The 20,848-nt window shown below is 42.8% G+C and overlaps 1 protein-coding gene across 1 annotated transcript; it reads left to right on the top strand.

Moving 5' to 3' along the window:
* Positions 1–5,485: 5,485 nt before the first annotated feature.
* On the top strand, positions 5,486–6,205 carry LOC115673967 (uncharacterized). The gene has a single exon (XM_030596227.1). The coding sequence runs from the start codon at positions 5,486–5,488 to the stop codon at positions 6,203–6,205; it is 720 nt and encodes a 239-aa protein (XP_030452087.1).
* Positions 6,206–20,848: the final 14,643 nt, after the last annotated feature.

Consider the following 20,848-nt stretch of genomic DNA (forward strand, 5'->3'; position numbering starts at 1 on the left):
CAACTTGCCTCTGATCTTTTCGATAGTGATCTTCTTTGAAGGAGTAATCCCATGAGCTAAGTCACTAGGGGAAAAATTCAACACACAGGAAGCTTCCTCTAACATGCGACTAGTCTTGATAAGAGAATGTGGAGAATTCTCACCTTCGGTATGACTTAATTGATTGGTCGACGGAGACAATCTTGAAAGACCAGGAGGATTCTTAATTGGAGACAATAAATTAGGCAAATGTGATGTTGAATACTCAGTTTGGTCTCTAGTAGGATCAAAAGTTAAGTGGACAAGTGAATCGATGAGTTTGCTAGAGGCAGTGGGGTAGCATCGACAACTTTTCTAAACACGGGTTTTGATGATGTTGATAGTGACAATTCAATAATCTCTGAAAGAATCAAGAAAATCCGTTATTGAGCCAAAAAGTATCGAATGATTATATAAGGGTTACAACATGATACCTTGCTCTGGAGCTGTGAGAAGTAAAATAGCTGGACTAGTAGTAGAAGTTTGTTGTGGCAAATTGATGGACTCATCCAATGAGTTTTCATTCCCTGTATCAATAGGTGCACCTATACATTGTTATAAGGCCATGTTAGTTTATTGGTGATAGAAGATAATTATTAGTATGTGACGAGATTTACTATAAGATGCCAAAGCAGAGGGGCAGAGACTATTGATAAGTCTGAAAGGAAAGATGAACAGATGCAAGAGTAAGTCATCTTTATTACCATCATGATTGTCGACAAAATGGGTTTGCTCTAGTTGAGGTTCATGAATGTTCAAAGACTTGCCAACATTCATAATAGTTGAAGCAGATGGAGTGGAAATGTTGGATTTCTTCTTCTTGATTAGCGGAGCAATGGAACCCACTACTACTTCTTCTACTTCTCCTAAAGTCTGGTTCGTTGGTGAAGAACTCTTGGTAGTGAGGGCATCTATCGAAAGGAGAAATTTATTCAAAGACAGAACATAAAAGAGAAACAGAGTTGCAAAGTTGGAAAATTACCTTGAACAGCTTTTCTTTTAGTCTTAGCCTTCACAACCTTTTCTTCAATCGCGACATGCTCACGTATTTTGGCTCGAGATGGTCGAGTTTGGATTATAGTGACCTTTTGAACTGGCACCTTCTTAGCTTTTTGGACTTTAAACCCTTCAGTTACATCATTCATCGATGGCTCTAGGCTTTGTTATGAGGAATCCTCTTGATCAGTTGACTCCACACCAATGGTCTTCTTTCCCTTTTTGCTTGCACTCTTTGATTCGGGAATACAATGTCTTATTTGGTTCAAGACAGCTTTTGTGGTAGCTTCATAAGGACTCTCAAGAGCGAAAGAAAGCCATCAGGTGGTCTATTCAGATGTGCATCTAGGTTTGGGATTGAACTCATACATTAGGGGAAAATCGAGCAAGCATGAGATTGGTAATTTTAGAACAGCAGACAAAAGGATTATGGTCTCTGTAATGATACTTCTGTTTAGCCATAAAAGGGAATTAAAGAGAACATGGAATTGGCATGGGAATAGCTTGTGTCAAACCATGTTGCCTGGCACAATACTGTGGAGAATAAATTTCAAAAACTATGATAGAATTTTCCTTTTTGAGACAGCCTTAAAGGAAGATCAACTGGAGTGAGGACGCATACCCAAAAGTCAGAAGAGTTATCTCGAGCTAGAAAATCAAATAAGTAGTTGAATTCATTAGCCTCATAGGGAAAAAAACTCAACATACCCTAAATTAGTTGCCGAGGGTGTTTGAAGATGGAATATGAAAGAAGAGGTATTCTCGGGAATAACTAGTGGGGAACGACTAAATAATCTGCATCCAAAAGGAGGAGGAGTAGGTGGTCAGAAACTTGGATAGAAATGGTGGCGAAAAGTACGGAATTCGTGACCAGAAAGAGATGGAAAATACAGAACCATCCAACGTTGCAAAAGCCAAAATGGACCAAACAAGGTACATCTTCCTCTGACTTCATTGCTAAAGATGCATGAGTGATACCTCTATAAATTGTGGCCAAGATTAATGGACCTAGAGCAATCGATTTACCTACTGTAAGATTAGCAGCAAGTTGCTGGAAGTCTCTAGAAACTTTAAGTGATGGGTTGAAAAAGATGTCTTCAGACAACTAGAAAAGCAAGAAGGCTCTACATTCATTTGGACTGATTGGATTAGAGTTATGAGAAAATCGATCGAAGAATCTACCGTAAGCAAGAGCACTTTTAGGGATAAAAATGACTTCTAAAGAAGCCATATTTTCTACAGGTGTACCATTCGGAGAAACGCCAGCCATGACATAAATGTCCAACAGAGTAATTGTCATTTGGCCCCAGGGAAAGAAGAAACAGTTGGTTGAAGAAGACTAGAAACTAACAGCAGCACCTAAATGCCCCATATTTAGGTCATATGACAGCATACTAACCTTCAAAACAGTGTCAATCCCGGCTCTTTTCCAAGTAAGATGAACTGATAAATCACCTTTTAGTCTTGCATACCACCTGTGGATGTTTGCTTCAAAAGAAGGAATACCTCGAAATCAAGAAGGTTCCGTAGCCCAAATGTCCATAAATGTGACATCCTTAATCCGTCACCGCTTAATTATGCGTTGTTAGATTCATTTGGTCTCGTTTAGGCGCCAATTAAGAGGGTAAAGCCCATCTTACCGCATTTGACCTTGATTGATTTTTAGAATATTGCACCTTAAAGTACAATGTGCTTGATTAGTATCCTATGATTGATTAACCTATAGTTTTCATTTAAATGCAACTTCTAGAAGCTTAGTTTGGGGAAAGACCAAAATTTGGTCTTACTTCCCTAGGGTTCACGCCACTTTGGGGAATGGAAGGGGGGAGAGACCAACTTGGTTGGTTTCTAGTTTGGTTACCTTGGTTAGTCCCTAACTAATTACATGTGCCTATTTCTAGTAACCATGATTACCTTAGGGGTGAGACTTGATGGAGATATTTCTAGATGGCTTCTTGTCCATAAGTTTGCTTGGTTGGAAGCAAATTAACAAGACTAGGCTAGGCTTGACGGTTGAGCCATTAATGCACTTGCATTATTAGGGTCTTCTTGCAAGACCACTTGAAGGGATAACATTCTCATTTTCTCTCATCTCTCACTCTCACTCACTCTCATTTCTCTCTTTTTCTCCCTCCCTCTCTCCCTCTCACGCCACCATCACTACCAACCGCCGCCGCCGCCTCTCGCCACTCACCGCCGAGCTGCCATTCACTGCCACACCATGCCGCCGTTTGCTCGTCGCCGTCCTCACCCCTCGCCACCGCTCGCCGAGTTGTCGCCGTTGATCACCATCTACGCCGCGCTGACCAACACCTTGTCGCCATGAGCTGCTCACCATCCGCGCCATGCCGTCCGTGCCGTCGTCCGAGCCGCTCACCACCGCCGTTCGTGCCATGTTGATGCTCGTTCGCCGTCACCTTTTGCTCTTTGCCACCCCTAGTTTGAACGGTTTCATAAGTAGTTCTTCTAATCCGTGGATAGGGCGTTATTCTACGTATGTTGGACTTAGGTTTAGTCTTGTTTGAACTCGTTCTATCGTGGGTATGGCAATTTTTGGCTAGGAATTGTCATGGATGGAATATGTCGGAATGGAAGGTTAGTGGGAACCGGCGATGGGTGATGCTAATGTTTGTCTCGTTTTGTTTTCCTCGTTCTAGGAAGAGGAAACCGTTTAGCAATTTTGGGAGGTTTGTTCATGAAATGCTTCTGCTATTCCTATCATTGTTGCTTGCCAGGTGGATTTATATGTTCTCTAATGCACGTCTATGTTGCGGGATCAAATGGAGGGTATGTGTTCATATGATTGCTTGTTATTATAAAAGTTGCATATTGTCACATTGTTAGGAGTCTATACGAAAACAACGTCATATGACATCTTGCATTTGTCCATTATTACAAGGTAAGGTTGCAGGTGCAGTGTGTGCAATTTTGCATGAAGAACAGTTGTGGTTGTTCACATGTGATTATTTCAGTGCATTTTTATGTGTGCGGAAGTTAGATGTTCTAAGTGCGTGAGCATGAAACACTCTTTGCATTAGCCTAAGTGGAAGATAATAATTGGTTTAAGTGATTGATATGCTTGCTTGATCACATAAATGGTTCCGTACTCATATGATTGCGAGGGACGATGCCCAATGAATTTCGAATGCCTGATGGATTTCGGTTGCCGTTCACAAATAGATTTCAGAACGATGCTCTTAAGTGAATGCCGTCTTTGAGTGAGGTCGAGATGTTGCCATGCCCGATGGGTCGGGACGATGCCCAGTCATGCCGGACGACCACCGACGCAAGTGTCGATCGTGGCCATGAGCGTTCGTAATAATCAGAACACGTGTGGTTGCATTGTGCATGAACTATGCAGTGTAACGTGTTCTTGATTACTTTGTGTGATTGTCGCATGCCGATTAAAAGCAAGGCTTCGCTTATGGTTGTTGATTGTGTTCTTGGCATGATTAAGATAATGGGTTTACTTTTTGTGTTTTCGAGACAAGGTTTCATCTTGCTTGAGATTTAGAGGTTCTACTTATTGAGTTTTACTTATGTGTTGTGGCTTAAACTTTTTTAGAACCTTAGGATGAATACGCGGATAGTGCATTTTGGTATCCCGGTCGACCAAGACGTAGAGATCGTCGAGTACGTGGCACCGGGGACAGATACGGTGTACGAGGAGTACACAACGACCATTTGGGTTGACGAGGGACTTCCAAACTTGATTCCCCATCGCTTTAAGGCGTGGTATGTGTGGTTCGGGGTGAGCTTTGGGGGCCTCTTCGGGGCTTTGACGGACCGCTGGGTACGCTGGGTGCAATCCCGTGGGATCCCGCCACGTCAAATGTCCCCGATGGTCTTGTTAGCAATCTAGAGTCGAACCTGGATTATGACTCCTACCCCAAGCCATAGCATGCCCAAGCATGGAGGAGTCATGTTCTTTTTTAGGAGGCCCTTGTAGATAGACGAGATAGGTCTAACCCCGATCCTTTTGATCGAATCGGAAAAAGGCCCGTTGTAATAGGTTTGTATTTAACTAACTTCCGATCTTTAATGAGATATATATATATATATATATATATATATATATATATATCAAGTGTGTTTTGTCTACATGTTTTCCTTGCTATCCCGCTTGTTTTTGTTGAATGGGTGTTGTTAAAGTACGCTTCCGCATGTGCTTAATTGAAAGATAAAAATGACTGGTTGACGACGCCTCTTGAGACGTTGCATTTCAATAACCAAGGCGGTGGTCACGCGCCTGAGGCTCGGGAGGATAGGGCGCGGGGCATGACATCCCTATCAATTTGGTATCAAAGCGTGGTTATTGTCTGGAGTGATAAGGTGCGCTGGGATTTTGGGATAGTTAGTTAGGGAAAACACCCCGTGCTTGTGAATGCTGATTGTTTTCTTGAATAGATTTATGGATTCATGACCTTTTGTTGGGATTGTAGATCGAACCTTCCCCTAGAATCCCTATAAGATGAGTAACCCAGACCCAAGGGTCCATAGAGCAAGGGCAGGCCGAGGCCAAGCAGGTGCTAGAGGAAGGGCAAAAAAGGATCGCCGACTGGATAGGCTTCTGCAAGCCCTGGAAACCATGAGAAATCTAATGGGACAGCAAGCTCAAAATCAAGCTGCTGCTACCGCTGCTCATAATGATGCCCTATTAGTCGGAGACGGGAATGAGGATCGACCGATGCACAGGCTAGTTGAGCAGTTCCTGAAATTGAAGCCGTCAATGTTTACTGGGACGGGAGATCCAGAGGCAGTGACCTTATGGATCAAGGAGCTGGAGACAATTTTCGCACTCCTAAGGTGCTCAAAAGAAGACAAGGTAATGCTGGCGGTATACCAACTGCAGGGTAATGCCAGTAATTGGTGGGAGGCCACTCAAGGAAGGATCTTTCCTGAAGGCACAGTCCCAACTTGGGATGCCTTTGTCGAAGCTTTTAACGGAAAGTACTTTTCCAAGTGCACACGTGAGCAGAAGATGGAAAAATTCCTGCGACTTCGCCAGAATCATCTGACCGTCGATCAGTATGAGGCCAAGTTCGCCGAGCTGTCAAAATACGAACCTAGAATGATCGAGGATCTGGTAGACAAAGCAAGGAGGTTCCGGGATGGTTTGAAGCCGGAACTACAAAGTCAGTTGGTGTCCCTGAACCTGAAGGACTACAACGAGCTGTATGAGCGGGCCTAACTGATAGAGAGAGATGTGTCGGAACAGGTAGCCACGTCTGGATCGCGGTATCCTTCTACCCGAGATACCATCTGTTCAGGAAGAGGCCGATGATCGGGGGAAGGCACTTCATCCCTCCCAACAAGAAGAATGGTATTAGAAAGCTAGAGTACTCCCTGAACGATGTATGCCGGTTTTGTGGGAAGCAACACGGAATAGCCCCGTGCCCCACCAAGACCGGAGCATGCTTTGGGTGTGGCCAGTAATGCCATTAGGTGAGGAACTGCCTGCACTGATTAGCAGGGATGCAACCCCAACCACTGCACGTGGGACAGCAAGCTGGAACCACACCGCAGAGCAACCCCAATTGACCCCCAGCACAAGAAAGAGTGTACGCTATGAACAGAGAGGAAGCAAAGGACTCTCAGGCCGTAATCACCGATACGGTCTCATTACATGAACATATTGCTTACGCACTCTCTAATACGGGAGTCACACATTCGTTCATAGCTAAACAATTCGTTAGATTAGCGGGACTGGAATCGAAACCATTGGGAACGATTCTTAGTATTTCTACCCCAATGAAGGACAAGATACTATCTATGTTAGGCTGTCAAGGGTGTGAAATAGTTATAAATGGTTGGAAGGGGACCATAAACTTAGCTATTTTGGCTCTCTATGACTTTGACGTCATTATCGAAATGGATTGGCTCAAAAAGTAACGAGCTACGGTGGATTGTTATAGTAAGGTAATCCAATTCAACCCGTTCAGCAGTCCTAGCTACGAATTCGTAGGAAACGGGGGAGGACCTTCTATACCTTTTATTTCATCAGTTGAAGCAACCCAACTACTCAAGGAAGGTTGCCGGAGTTATGTGGCAACCGTGGTGGACATGACCATGGGAGGACCAAAGCTGGAAGACATCGTCGTCGTGCAAGATTTTGCCAACGTCTTTCTAAAGGAATTACTAGGATTGCCCCTAGAAAGGGAGATAGAATTTGTCATCGAATTAGCCCTTAGAACAGAGCCTATTTCCAAGGCCCTTTACCGAATGGCGCTGTCAGAACTGAAGGAACTGAAGGTGCAGATGCAAGAATTGCTTGATAAAGGGTTCATTCGCCCTAGTGCATCCCCATGGGGAGCACTAGTCTTGTTCGTGAAGAAGAAAGACAGATCATTGCGTCTATGTATCAACTATCGATAACTCAACCAAGTGACAATCAAGAATAAGTATCCATTATCGAGGATCGACGACTTGTTTGATTAACTTCAAGGAGCGTCGGTATTTTCCAAAATAGACTCGAGCATAGGATGCCATCAGTTGAGAATCAAGAAGAAGGACATTCCAAAGACGGCTTTCTGGACTGATACGGTCATTACGAGTTTACGGTGATGTCGTTTGGTTTGACCAATACCCCAGCTACTTTTCTGGATTTAATGAATCGAGTGTTCAAGGCATACTTGGACCAATTCATTATAGTGTTTATCGATGACACACTGGTGTACTCGAAGAGTCCAGCGGAACACAAACAACATTTGAAGATGGCTCAGTTTACCCTTCGAGAACACGTACTTTATGCCAAGTTCAATAAGTGCGAGTTCTGGCTCAATCGTGTAACTTTTCTTGGTCACGTAATATCCGGTGAATGAATTGCAATGGACCCAACGAAAATCGAAGCAGTCATGGATTGGCCAAGACTGATGATGGTGACGGAAGTTCGAAGTTTCCTAGGCCTGGCTAGCTATTATCGGTGATTCGTAAAACGATTCTCCGGAATAGCTACTCCCTTGACACGACTACTGAAGAAAGAGGTGAAGTTCAAATGAATAGATAAGTGCGAAAGAAGTTTCTAATAACTCAAGCAAAAACTGACCACTGCCCCAGTGTTGACAATACCGTATGGTCCCGAAGGTTATGAGATTTATAATGACGTTTCTCATGAGGGATTAGGCTACGTCTTAACGTAACACGGAAGAGTAGTAGCCCATGCGTCCAGACAACTGAGGCCCCATGAGCTAAACTATCCAACTCACGACTTGGAATTGGCAGCGATCATCTTCGCTTTGAAGATTTGGGGTACTATTTGTTCGGAGAGAAGTTTATGGTCTATACAGACCACCAAAGTCTAAAGTATCTATTTTCTCAAAATGAGCTAAACATGAGGCAATGACGCTGGATGGAACTTCTTAAAGATTATGACTGCAACATTCTTTATCATCCGACAAAGGCCAACAAGGTAGCAGATGCGCTCAGTTGGAAGTCAACCGTTGCATAATTGATGGTTCGAGAATGGATTCTTCTCGAAGGAGTACGAGATTCGGATTACAAATTCGAGGTAAACCATCTTTCTAGTCTTCTAGCTACCCTCAGAATTAAACCGGAAGTGCTGACAAAGATTAAAGCACTACTACCGACGGATCCATCAATCCAAAGGATTCTGCAAGAAAGCACGGAAAAGAGGAAACCAGATTTCCAAGTGGCAGAAGACGGAATACTAAATTCCGACGGCAGTTATGCGTGCCCAACAATGCAAAACTCAAGTAAGAGATTCTATTAGAAGCTCACAGAAGCAACTACAATATATATCCAGGTAGCACGAAAATGTATCAGAACCTTTCGCAACATTATTGGTGGAATGACATGAAGACAGATATCGCCAAGCAAGTAGTCAAATGCTTGATGTGTCAATAAGTGAAAGCGCAACATTACAAATCAAGTGGACTTCCGCGATCACTAGATATTCCAGAATGGAAGTGAGAGCACATCATGATGGACTTTGTGATGGGATTACTGAGGAGCCAATGAGGTAACTACTCTATTTGGGTCACAGTCGACAAACTGACCAAATCAACACATTTTATCACTATGCGAAAGAATTTCGCAATGGATAGATATGCTGAGCTGTATATGTGGCAAATAATTCGTCTCCATGGAGTGCCGGTAATGATCACTTCAGATCGAGATCCCAAGTTTATAGCAACGTTTTAAAAAAGTCTTCAAATTACTATGGGGACAAAACTTCAGTACAGCACAGCCTATCATCCGCAGACGGATGGTCAATCCGAGAGAACCATTTAAACACTCGAGGATATGTTGCGAGCTTGTGTTTTGGATTTTAAAGGAGGATAGGAAGAGTGACTACATCTTATCGAGTTTACCTACAACAACAGCTATTAACAGAGCATTGGAATGGCACCATTTGAGGCATTGTATGGTCGTGCCTGCAGAACTTCGGTATGTTGGGATGAGGTTAGAGAAAGAAGGATCACTGGCCTAGAGCTAGTCCAACATTTAGTGGATGCAGTTAAGATTATCAGAGAAAGACTTAAAACTGCTCAGAGCCATCAAAAAAAGTTATGTGGATAGACGGCGTAGACCCTTAGGATTTCAAGTAGGTGATCACATCTTCCTTAAAGTGTCTATGAGAGGAACGTCACGCTTTAGCAAGAAAGGAAAGCCGAGCCCTAAGTACGTTGGATCCTTCAAGATTTTAAAACGAATAGTTATTTTGGCCTATGGGCTAGCATTGCTGCCTAGACTTGCTCAGGTTCACAACGTGTTTCATGTGTCCATGCTAAGGAAGCATGAATCCGATCTAGCACATGTGCTTAGTTTTAAGGAAATCGACGTGGACGACAAAGTGTTGTACGTAGAAAAGGCAGTGCGGATCACGGATAGGAAGGAGCAAGTGCTACGCAATAAGGTCATTCCCTCCATCTATTTGAAGAATCAAGTAATTCTGCAAATTTCGAGGATGAAATTTCTTTAAGGGGGGAGAGTTGTGACATCCTCAATCCGTCACCGCTTAATTACGCATTGTTAGATTCATTCGGTTTCGTTTAGGCGCCAATCAAGAGGGTAAAGCCCATCTTACCACATTTAACCTTGATTGATTTTTAGAATATTGCACCTTAAAGTGCAATGTGCTTGATTAGTATCCTATGATTGATTAACCTATAGTTTTCATTTAAATGCAACTTCTAGAAGCTTAGTTTGGGGAAAGACCAAAATTTGGTCTTACTTCCATAGGGTTGGCGCCACTTTGGGGAATGGAAGGGGGGAGAGACCAACTTGGTTGGATTTTAGTTTGGTTACCTTGGTTAGTCCTTAACTAATTACACATGCTTATTTCTAGTAGCCATGATTACTTTAGGGGTGAGACTTGATGGAGATATTTCTAGATGGCTTTTTGTCCATAAGTTTGCTTGGTTGAGAGCAAATTAAGGAGACTAGGCTAGGCTTGATGGTTGAGCCATTAATGCACTTGCATTATTGGGGTCTTCTTGCAAGATCACTTGATGGGATAACCTTCTCATTTTCTCTCATTTCTCACTCTCACTCACTCTCATTTCTCTCTTTCTCTCCCTCCCTCTCTCCCTCTCACGCCACCATCACTGCCGACCGCCGCCGTCGCCGCTCGCCACTCACCGCCGAGTCGCCGTTCACCGCCACGTTGCGCCTCCATCCACTCATCGCCGTCCTCACCCCTCGCCACCGCTCGCCGAGTCATCGCCGCTCACCGCCGTCCACGCCGCGCCGACCACCGCCTTGTCCCCGTGAACCGCTCACGTCCACGCTGCGCCGTCCGTGCCGCCGTCCGAGCTACTCACCCCGGCCGTCCGTGCCATGTTGACCCTCATTCGCCGTCACCTTTCGCTCTTCGCCACCCGTAGGTTGAACGATTTTGTAAGTAGTTCTTCTAATCCGTGGATAAGGTATTATTCTACGCATGTTGGACTTAGGTTTAGTCTTGTTTGAACTCGTTCTATCGTGGGTATGGCGATCTTTGGCTAGGGATTATCATGGATGGAATATGTCGGAATGGAAGGTTAGTAGGAACCGGCGATGGGTGATGCTAATGTTTGTCTTGTTTTGTTTTGCTCGTTCTAGGAAGAGGAAGCCATTTAGCAATTTTGTAAGGTTTGTTCACGAAATGCTTCTGCTATTCCTATCCTTGTTGCTTGCCGGGTGGATTTATATGGTTCTCTGATGCACGTCTATGTTGCGGGATCGAATGGAGGGTATGTGTTCATATGATTGCTTGTTATTATAAAAGTCGCATATTGGCACATTGGTAGGAGTCTATATGAAAACAACGTCGTATGACATCATGCGTGTGTCCATTATTACAAGGTAAGGTTGCAAGTGCAGTGTGTGCAATTTCGCATGAAGAGGAGCTGTGATTGTTCACGTGTGATTATTTTAGTGCATTTTTATGTGTGCGGAAGTTAGATGTTCTACGTGCGTGAGCATGAAACACTCTTGCATTGACCTAAGTAGAAGATAATAGTTGGCTTAAGTGATTATTCGTACTCGTATGATTGCGAGGGATGATGCCCAATAAATTTCAGATGCCTGATGGATTTCGGATGCCGTTTGCGGATGGATTTCAAAACGATGCTCTTAAGTGAATGCCACCTTCGAGTGAGGTCGAGATGTTGCCGTTCCCGATGGGGTGGGATGATGCCCGGTCACGCCGGACGACCACCAACGCAAGTGTCAATCATGGTCGTGAGCAGTTGTAATAATTAGAACACGTGTGGATGCATTGTGCATGAACTATGTAGTGTAACGTGCTCTTGATTACTATGTGCGATTGTTGCTTACCGATTAAAAGCAAGGTTTCACGTATGATTGTTGATTGTGTTCTTGGCATGATTAAGATGATGGGTTTACTCTTCATGTTTCCGAGGCGAGGTTTCATCGTACTCGAGGTTTCGAGGTTCTACTTATTGAGTTTTACTCATGTGTTGTGGCTTAAACTCTTTCAGGACCTTAGGATGGATACGCGGATAGTGCGTTTTGGTGTCCCAGTCGACCAAGACGTAGAGATCATCGATTATGTGGCACCGGGGACGGATACGGTGTATGAGAAGTACACAACGACCATTTGGGTCGACGAGGAACTTCCGAACTTGATTCCCCATCGCTTTAAGGCGTGGTATGTGTGGTTTGGGGGTGAGCTTTGGGGGCCTCTTCGGGGCTTTGATGGACCGCCGGGTACGCCGGGTGCAATCCCGTGGGATCCCGCCACGTCAAATGTCCCCGATGGTCTTGTTAGTGATTCGGAGTTGGACCCGGATTATGAACTCGACCCCGAGCCATAACATGCCCGAGCATGGAGGAGTCATGTTCTTTATGAGGAGGCCCTCGTAGATAGAGGAGATACGTCTAACCCCGACCCTTTTGATTGAATCAGAAAAAGGCCCGTTGTAACGGGTTTGTATTTAACTAACTTCTGATTGTTAATGATGCATATATATATCAAGTATGTTTTGTCTACGTGTTTTCCTTGCTATCCCGCTTGTTGTTGTTGAATGGGTGTTGTTTAAGTACGCTTCCGCATGTGCTTAATTGAAAGATAAAAACGACGGGTCGACGACGCCTCCTGGGACGTCGCATTTCAATGACCAAGGCAGTGGTCATGCGCCCGAGGCTCGGGAGGATAGGGCGCAGGGCGTGACAATAACGGAAGTCTTCTGAATAGGAAGCAATCCTTCTTGTTTTAGGAAAACAAGATTTGAGTGAGGTTGGAATTTGTTGGTGATTATGAAAGCAGGGTCCAAGAATAAGTTTTTCAGGGTATTCATCGGTCAAATTCAAGAGATGGATGTAATAGTTTGAAGAATTCTTATCCCTTTGCAAGTTGTCGAAGTTGGCAAGGTAATCCTCGGGAGAGTATTTAGATGCCATGAAAGCAAACAGAACAAAGGATGGGAAAAGATTTAAGGGAACCTAAGGTTTAAGGAGGAAGACGAAGGAATAAAGGTTGGACCTTTGCGTATATGAGATGGGGAAATCATAAGTGACGATTCGTATAATTTGCAATCATGAATATTTGCTAGTCATAAATGATCAGGATAACGTGTCAGAGTAAACGAAGAGATTATGATCAGACTGGCTGCGCGCGCAATACGAATACAGGGTATACATCAAGACTATACACAAGGGAGTGTAAGCATGAATGAGGTAAAGAATTGAATCAATTGATTAATTCTCTTAAAAGGAGGCATATGTTGAAACAAAAAATAATCAGGTTATCAATGGCCAGAGAAATTACATGAAAACTAAAAAATACAAACTAGAAATGTGATAACCACATGTGTATCATGTGAGTTATGTTTGGTAAAATGCATAGCTATCGATAGAGGAATAATGTATCCCTTGAAAATGCCACGTGTCTAGTTATCGAAGTACAACAATGATAGTTGGCAGCCGCCAATAGTGATGCTAGCGGGAAATTTTAATATTTGAAACTTGAGATAGCTTAAATTGAGGAGGGAACAGTTACCACCTGAGGACTTGGTCATGAAGGTTATCGACAAAAGCGGAAAGTTTTGCACACGATGAAGAAGGTTATACAAGGTCGTGGGTAATTCAAGATTGTGGAAATAAGGAATGAAGATAGGATCGATGGAATTTATTTGGCACAAATTCACGGGTGTTGCTGAGGAACAGTTACCATGCCTTCATTGTAAATACCACTCAATAGGTAGCAGAAGCCCCCTCCCGAAAAATGCAATCAAAATATTATCTTTTTATCTTTAAAGCTTTCCGAATTGTACTTTCAATTTCCTTAGCTATTTATCGTTATGGTTTAGGTAGGTGTTAGAGTGCAACACGTTATCAACGAGGTTGAAATGTAATATCCTATTGTAAATCAAAACTGCCATCAATTAGCATATGGCGGAATTAGTTTGAATCAGTTGTACTGCTTTGGCTTGCTGTCGATCAGATACTGGCACGGTTCAAGTTTTTATTGTCTTGATTGAAGTAAGTGGATTCCTTTTTTTTTTGGTTGGAGGATTCCTTTTTCTCGCCTGGATATCTCCTATTTGGAGTCACCACTAAACCCGATCTTTTCCCATAAAAACTGAAGAACGAGGCTCGATGACTTATATTTCGCTGCAGGAGCAACTCCGGCAAGGCGGAACACCGGTAAAAATGTCCAGACTACCAAACCCAAAAAAAGCAATTCATACACATGGACTACCGTGTGTTTTTTCCCTTCTTTTTTTAAGGGGGAAATAAAGTCGCAGTGAGTGTTTAAGCATTCTCCGAAGCAACATAGAAACTCCCATGGAAGAAAACGGCACAGGGGAAAGTGCAGAAATTCACCCTATAAATTCATTCGCCACCTTCCCCTGAATTCTCACTGCAATCCCGCAAAGAAACACCATCCTCTGGAAAGAGTCGTCACCCACCAAAAAAAGAGAAAGCCAAAAAATTTCAAAAGCTCAGAGCGACGTTAGAGAGAGATGGAAGCTACAAGAAGCTCTATGTCAAGCACCCACATATGGAGCTCTCCGATTCCATATCTCTTTGGAGGACTGGCTCTAACGTTGATCCTCATATCTGCATCACTGATCATGTTGGCATGCTCTTATTTGAAGCGCCCTTCTGGAGAATTGCACGAGGCCGACAAGAAGCTGCCGAAGGCCGTGATCGTGCTGATGGATGCGAAGCCAAAGATCGCGGTGATCATGGCTGGAGATGACATGCCGACTTACCTTGCAAAACCAGTCACTCATCTGCCCACTTGCTTTGATCAAGTCTAATATACGTTCACCAATCGCTACGGGTCCTCTTTAGATCATGTGAACTGCAGATCACATGCATTTGGATCACATAACAATTTTGTCCTCCTTCTGCCACTTACGCCATATGAATATGTAGAATTGAAGAGTATTACAGTGTTTCTCAAAAGATCATACAGTTTCTTCTTTTTAAAATTGTCGTTGATCAAATGATGAATCCTTTATTCACGGGATGGAGACACCACTAATCCCTGAAATTTTGCAATGTATGATAAAATCCCTGAAATTTACTTTTTGTTGAATTGGATGATTGACTATACGCGTTCTTGTTCAACTTAGATCCTTCCGTCAGATTGATTGCAAATATGCTAACCTGACAGTCCAAGTCAGAGCGACATCATTTTCAACCGGTGTCAATGCTGAATAGAATTACTGATGTGGAGTGAAAATGGAAAATTTGAATTACAATAAACCTGAAAAGAGGGAGAGAGGAAGAGGAAGAGCCACCACTGCCTAGGCACAGGCGAGGGTCCGGCATCCCTCTCCGGGCTCAGCCACTGCGGCCCAGCGAGGGACGATTGACAGTGCAACTCGTGGGATGATTTCCCTCTCGGACTTGGTAATGAAGACACTGTAGGATTATAATTTCTGGGTTGAGTTCGGACTTTATTGACAATGGAAATGGCAAAAGCAAGTTGCAGATGAATCATTCGGTGGAGAAAACTCATGTATTAATCGGAAAGTAAGGTAAATTTGCCGTATATCTTGAGTAGCACAACTGGTCGTAGCAGTATGTTTCGCTTCCACCGTTGACAGTGCAACAACTTCTTGTTTCTTCGAAGACCAATCAAGAATTCCGGAGCCGAGGACTGTTACCCACCAATTCTGATTCTTGAAGCATCTTTGCAGCATAGTAAAAAAATCCCATCACTTTGAGTGCCTTGTTATACCTGATAATCCTTCTTGCAGCTTTCAAGGGTGACATTCCTGGATTCTCCATAAACCTGCTAACGAGGCCGACATCAAATGTAATGTCTGGTCTGGTGGCATTCAAAGAACGCGAGCTTCCAATTAGACACTTATAATTAGGGACATCAATCGAGGCTCCTTTTTCATATTTTGAAAGCTTCAACTTCGCTTCAACATGGCTTCAAAATATCTCTGGCATACTTCTTCTGTGATATAAAATGTCCTTGTCAGTTGAAAAATCATAGCCTCCTTGAATTTTGAGACTTATTTCACATTGTTGCGTGTGGAAACCAATTCATCAACATACAAGCACACAATATGCAAGTCTCTTTGTGAATTCTTTTTGACATACAAAGTGCGCTCACAGGGACAACTATTACGAAACACAAGTGATCGGAAAACAAAAAAACAGACTAAGAAAATAGATTGAATACCATATTTATATGATTCGGTCGGCTTTCTGCTTCACAACTCAAGCAATAGATTGAAGATTATAACAACACTAGAGTCACTTAAACATTCTTAGTGTTTCTCAGCCCCCTTAATTACACTAATAACTCACAGAGTGTTTAGCCCTCACAAAATCTCACAAAGAATGCACAGATGTTACAACAAGATTTATTGACTTTAAAAATACTTACAATTTGTTCAGGATGTAATTCACTAGCACGCCATAAAATTAATTGTTACGGTCACTATTTTCTATATAGAAGCGTTATCGTTGCAAGATTTAGCTTTTATATTAGGTTTCTATTCAAATGTTCCTAAAAATGCTTTGTAAGACTTCAAAACTTCAAGAGATTTGAGAAAAAAATATTTTTTTTGCGGGGGTGTTTACAAAGTTGAGGATGTACTTGTAATTGATATGAAAAATAGGGGAAAGATTACCAAAAAAGTCCTAAACATATTGCAATTGTGTCAATTTAGTCCTACACATTTTTTTATGCCAATTCGGTCCTAAAATTTTTGCATTTGTTCCAATTCAGTTCATCCGACCAATTTTGACTGGCTGGCGTTAATGTGACAATTTTTAAATATTTTTTATTTTAGCGATTTCCGTTAAAAATTGTCTGGGTGGACTTAACTGGCAAAATGTGAAAAGGTTTAGGATTCAATTGGCACAATTAAAATATTTAAGACTGAATTGACAAAAGTACAATAGGTTTAAGAGTTTTTGTATAATTTTTCCTAGAGAGCCATCTTACTAGACCTTATAATTCCTTTGAAATCATTTTACCCTAATTCGTTATCAGACGAGTTACCCACTCTGCGAGGAGCCCATTAAACATGAGTTGTAACCCACTTCGTTAGCTCTAGCACACATAGATAGGGGTAAACTTCACATGCGAGGAAGGGTTCGAATTCGACAGCCAAAGGTGGGCTCGAAGCAACACAGCTACTCGTGAATCATTGCACGCGGCAAGTCGGAGACGTGAGGGATCGAACCGTACACCCTCCACCCCCACACAGTCTAGACTTCTTTGATTGAGCTCAAAGGGAGAGAAAGGTGATGGAAAAATTGCTTGCAACTTCAAATGAAGATTCCTCTTCTTCGCTAATGTTTATATTTAAAGAATTGTATGAACTCATCTGTAGGACAGTGTAGCGAAATTTACAGGGTCGTAACTGAGCTCTATAACATGAATTTGTAAGTAAATGGAGCATTTAAGGGATTGGATATTGTTGACGAGATGGGTCGATAAACAAAAAGCTGACGTGCCTACCTGTACACATGCCCTACTAGATCTAGATGAACATATAAATTTGACGTCGCCCAATTTTGCGATCTTCCCATTCATTATTCATGGGTCTTTCTTCTCCTAATTTCTTCCATTCTACCAACGAATAATCTATAATAATTTTCGGATCGAGATTGGCTAATTGTTCTCGGATAGCACCCATTCTAGTGGAAAGTTCTCGATTTCGAAATGTATCAAAGCCTTGAGTAGTAAAAAAAAATAGTGGCTTAAAAAAAAAAAAGGCCAGCTACCCGCGGTATGAACGAATGGTTAAGCTGGAAAACAAGAAAAGGAGGAAATAGACGCAAACTTCTTTTTTCCTTTACCATGTACGCATGACGTCAAAACCAACGACTACTTTGGATCTTCTTTCAGACCTAGTCTTAGATTATTGCAAACTCAGCAACCTAAGTTTGACAAAAGGGTATATTATTATGAGAATACTCCATTGTTGGATTAGGTCCATGGACGTGGGGAGCCGGGAATGCGTTCCGGCTGTCTCCTTCACCAGCACTGTTGCTATTTGGAGACCTAGAAAATATTGGCTCTCCGCAACAGACGCAGACCAAAGGAGCCGGTGAAAAGAAAACCAGAAGGAGGGTCATCTTCTTTGTTTAAATAAACCGATTTTATGGCCATTTTTTTCCAAAAAGTAAGTGCACTCCACGCCATCATATCACTGAGAGACGCAAGTAATTATCATCTTGTCTTTCTTTTCGCTTTCTTTTTTCGCATATTGCCCACTTGGGAGAACGTGACCGCCGGAGTACATCTTTGGTTGCCCCGTCAAAGTCTTCCACAATTCTCACACCAGCTGCCAAGGAGTCTCCAGCCGACGACCGCGGTCTGAGGAGGATATTATTTCCGTTGTGCACACGTCGGAGAAATTGGACATACGTCGAGTGCCTAATTCGTAAGTATGTCGTTTTCCTAATTGACCAAATCAAAATAACATCAACGATGCGTTCGTTTAGAGAAAAGTGTTTTTCGAGAATTGATTTTCCGGACTTTCGTGAAAAATGATTAGTCAGTCAAAAATACTTTCCGGTCAACGAAAATATTCATGCATAAATTTAAGAAAGTGAATTTATAAATCTAAAGAGGTGAAAACACTTTTCGGAATTGTTTTTTTTTTTTTTTTGGTAAGGAACTTTTCGGAATTGTTCCTCTCGAATTTTTTTTATTTTTTTTTCCTTTTTCCTTCTCCGTCCTCCACCGGTCACTAGCCTCAATGACGGCTGACAGGATGCGACCTCACCCCCTCAGGCAACGTTGAGCCTCGCCGTGATCTGGCAAGCCCAAGGCCAGCAAGCTTGAGCTTGCCTGTGGCCATCTCCGGCTGGTCACGGCGGAGGTAGGAGGAAAAAGAAAAAAGGAATTAAAAGAAACCAAAGAGAGAAAAGAGAAAAAGAAAATTTGAAAAATAATAAAAATTTTGAATTTTTATATAAAAGAGAAAAGGGAAAAGAAAAAAAGAAAAAAGTGAAATAAAAATAATTAAAAAAACTCGATTTTTTTAAAATAATAAAAAATAAAATTCATTATAAAAATCAAAATGCTGTTCTGCCTGAAATATAGTCATGAAATTGAAATCATTTTCCAGTAAAATTTAAACATCATAAAACGTTTTCGATCATATATCACCAAATAAATAAAAACTAACCGTATTCCTGGAATTTCTGGGATCATTGAGTTATCCGCTAAACAAATGCGTCCCAAGACGAAGAAGCTATTGATAAAATTGTAATCAATAGAGAGTTTATTCCCTGTGTATTTGGTCAACACTCCAAATAGCAAAATAAAAAAAAATAATGCTAAGCACACTTTGTCTTAGCATTATTTCCGGATTGTCCTTGGGATCTTCCTCAAATTGGGGCTATGTTTGGAAGTATGGTGAGGAAAGAAATTAGAAAAAAAATAATGGTTCATATTTTGAAATTTCTCTCCCCGTATTACCACTCACAAATATTTTCAAACGTAGCCTCAAGGGTGAAAGTTTCCGCAAGTAGATAGACGTGACTACAGGGATCATCAACCCTGTGTTGACTTTAAAGAGACTGATATTGATTTGATGAGCAGCTGAAGTCGCCAAAAGAGTTTCCTTCTTCTTTCCTTAGTCACATACCACTTTAGTTTCTGAAGGGACAAAAATATTTCATGAGACGTATATTCTACGTAACAATATTGACTTTGTGTAATCGATTGATTACCTATGGGACAAATATGGATATGTCTAGATAAGAGGCATGTCATTTTTCATTGATTTATTAATTTCATAAATTATATTTTTATCCCATTTCATATCCAAACAGATGACTGGATATAAAAAAAAAAACAGTGTTTTTCTTATCTATTTTTTTTCTATATTATTCAAATTTTTGTTTGGACAACCAAAAGCAATTATGGAATTTTTTAAAACTTTTGTCGGTTTTCTTTCCGTATGTGCTCTTTTAATAAGAACCTGTAGAAGAATTTTCATTAATCACGAGGAACAACCCTTTTCACGGGAAAAGTGCCATAAAAGTCCTAAACTTTTTGTATTGATGCCAATTTAGTCCTAAATCTTTTTTTGGTGCCAATTCAGTCCTAAACCTTTTGCATTGGTGCCAATTTAGTCCTAAACCTTTTTTTGGTGCCAATTCAGTCCTAAACCTTTTAAATTGGTGCCAATTCAGTCCTAAACCTTTTGTTTTTGTGCCAATTTAGTCCTTCCGGCCAATTTTGACCGGAATTTGCCTACGTGGACGCCTGCCGGCCAGCGACCGGTCACCGGCGCCGACGTGGCGCTGACGTGGATAAATTAAATAATATTTTAATATTTTTTTTGAATTTTTATTTTTTTCCTTTTTTTCTTTTTTTTCCACTTTTTTTTTTGGGTTTGTCCTTCCTCTGGCCGGTCGCCGGTCCGTCGACCGGCCAAAGGCCAGAGGCTGGCGAGCTCGACCTCGCCGGCCACTGGGGAGGGCGGCCTCGCCTTGGTCGGGCGAGGCACGACCTCGCCAGATCCGGCGAGGTCGGGCCTCCCCCGACCATGGCGAGGTTCGAGCCCTCGCCGGAGGCCGCGGCGAGGGCGAGCCTCGCCATGGTCGGGAGGCCCGACCTCGCCGGATCTGGCGAGGTCGGGCCTCGCCGGCGGCTGGCGAGGCTCGACCTCGGCAGTCCGGCGAGGTCGGGCCGCGCCCGACCATGGCGAGGCTCGAGCCCTCGCCGGAGGCCGCGGCGTGGGCGAACCTCGCCATGGTCGGGCGAGGCTCGCCCTTGCCGGAGGCCGTGGCGAGGGCGAGCCTCACCATGATCGGGCGAGGCCCGACGTCGCCGGATCTGGCGAGGTCGGGCCTCGCCGGCGGCTGGGCAAGGCTCGACCTCGCCAGATCCGGCGAGGCCGCCCTCCGGCGACCGGCGACTGGCCAGAGGAAG

The sequence above is a fragment of the Syzygium oleosum genome, unplaced genomic scaffold, assembly GCF_021117445.2.
Source record: "Syzygium oleosum isolate NSW1041296 unplaced genomic scaffold, Sole_v2.1 Sole_v2.19, whole genome shotgun sequence".
NCBI classification, from domain to species: Eukaryota; Viridiplantae; Streptophyta; class Magnoliopsida; order Myrtales; family Myrtaceae; genus Syzygium; species Syzygium oleosum.

Coding starts and splice junctions, on each gene's coding strand:
- LOC115673967 (XM_030596227.1), top strand. CDS start 5,486: ATGAGTAACCCAGACCCAAGGGTCCATAGAGCAAGGGCAGGCCGAGGC.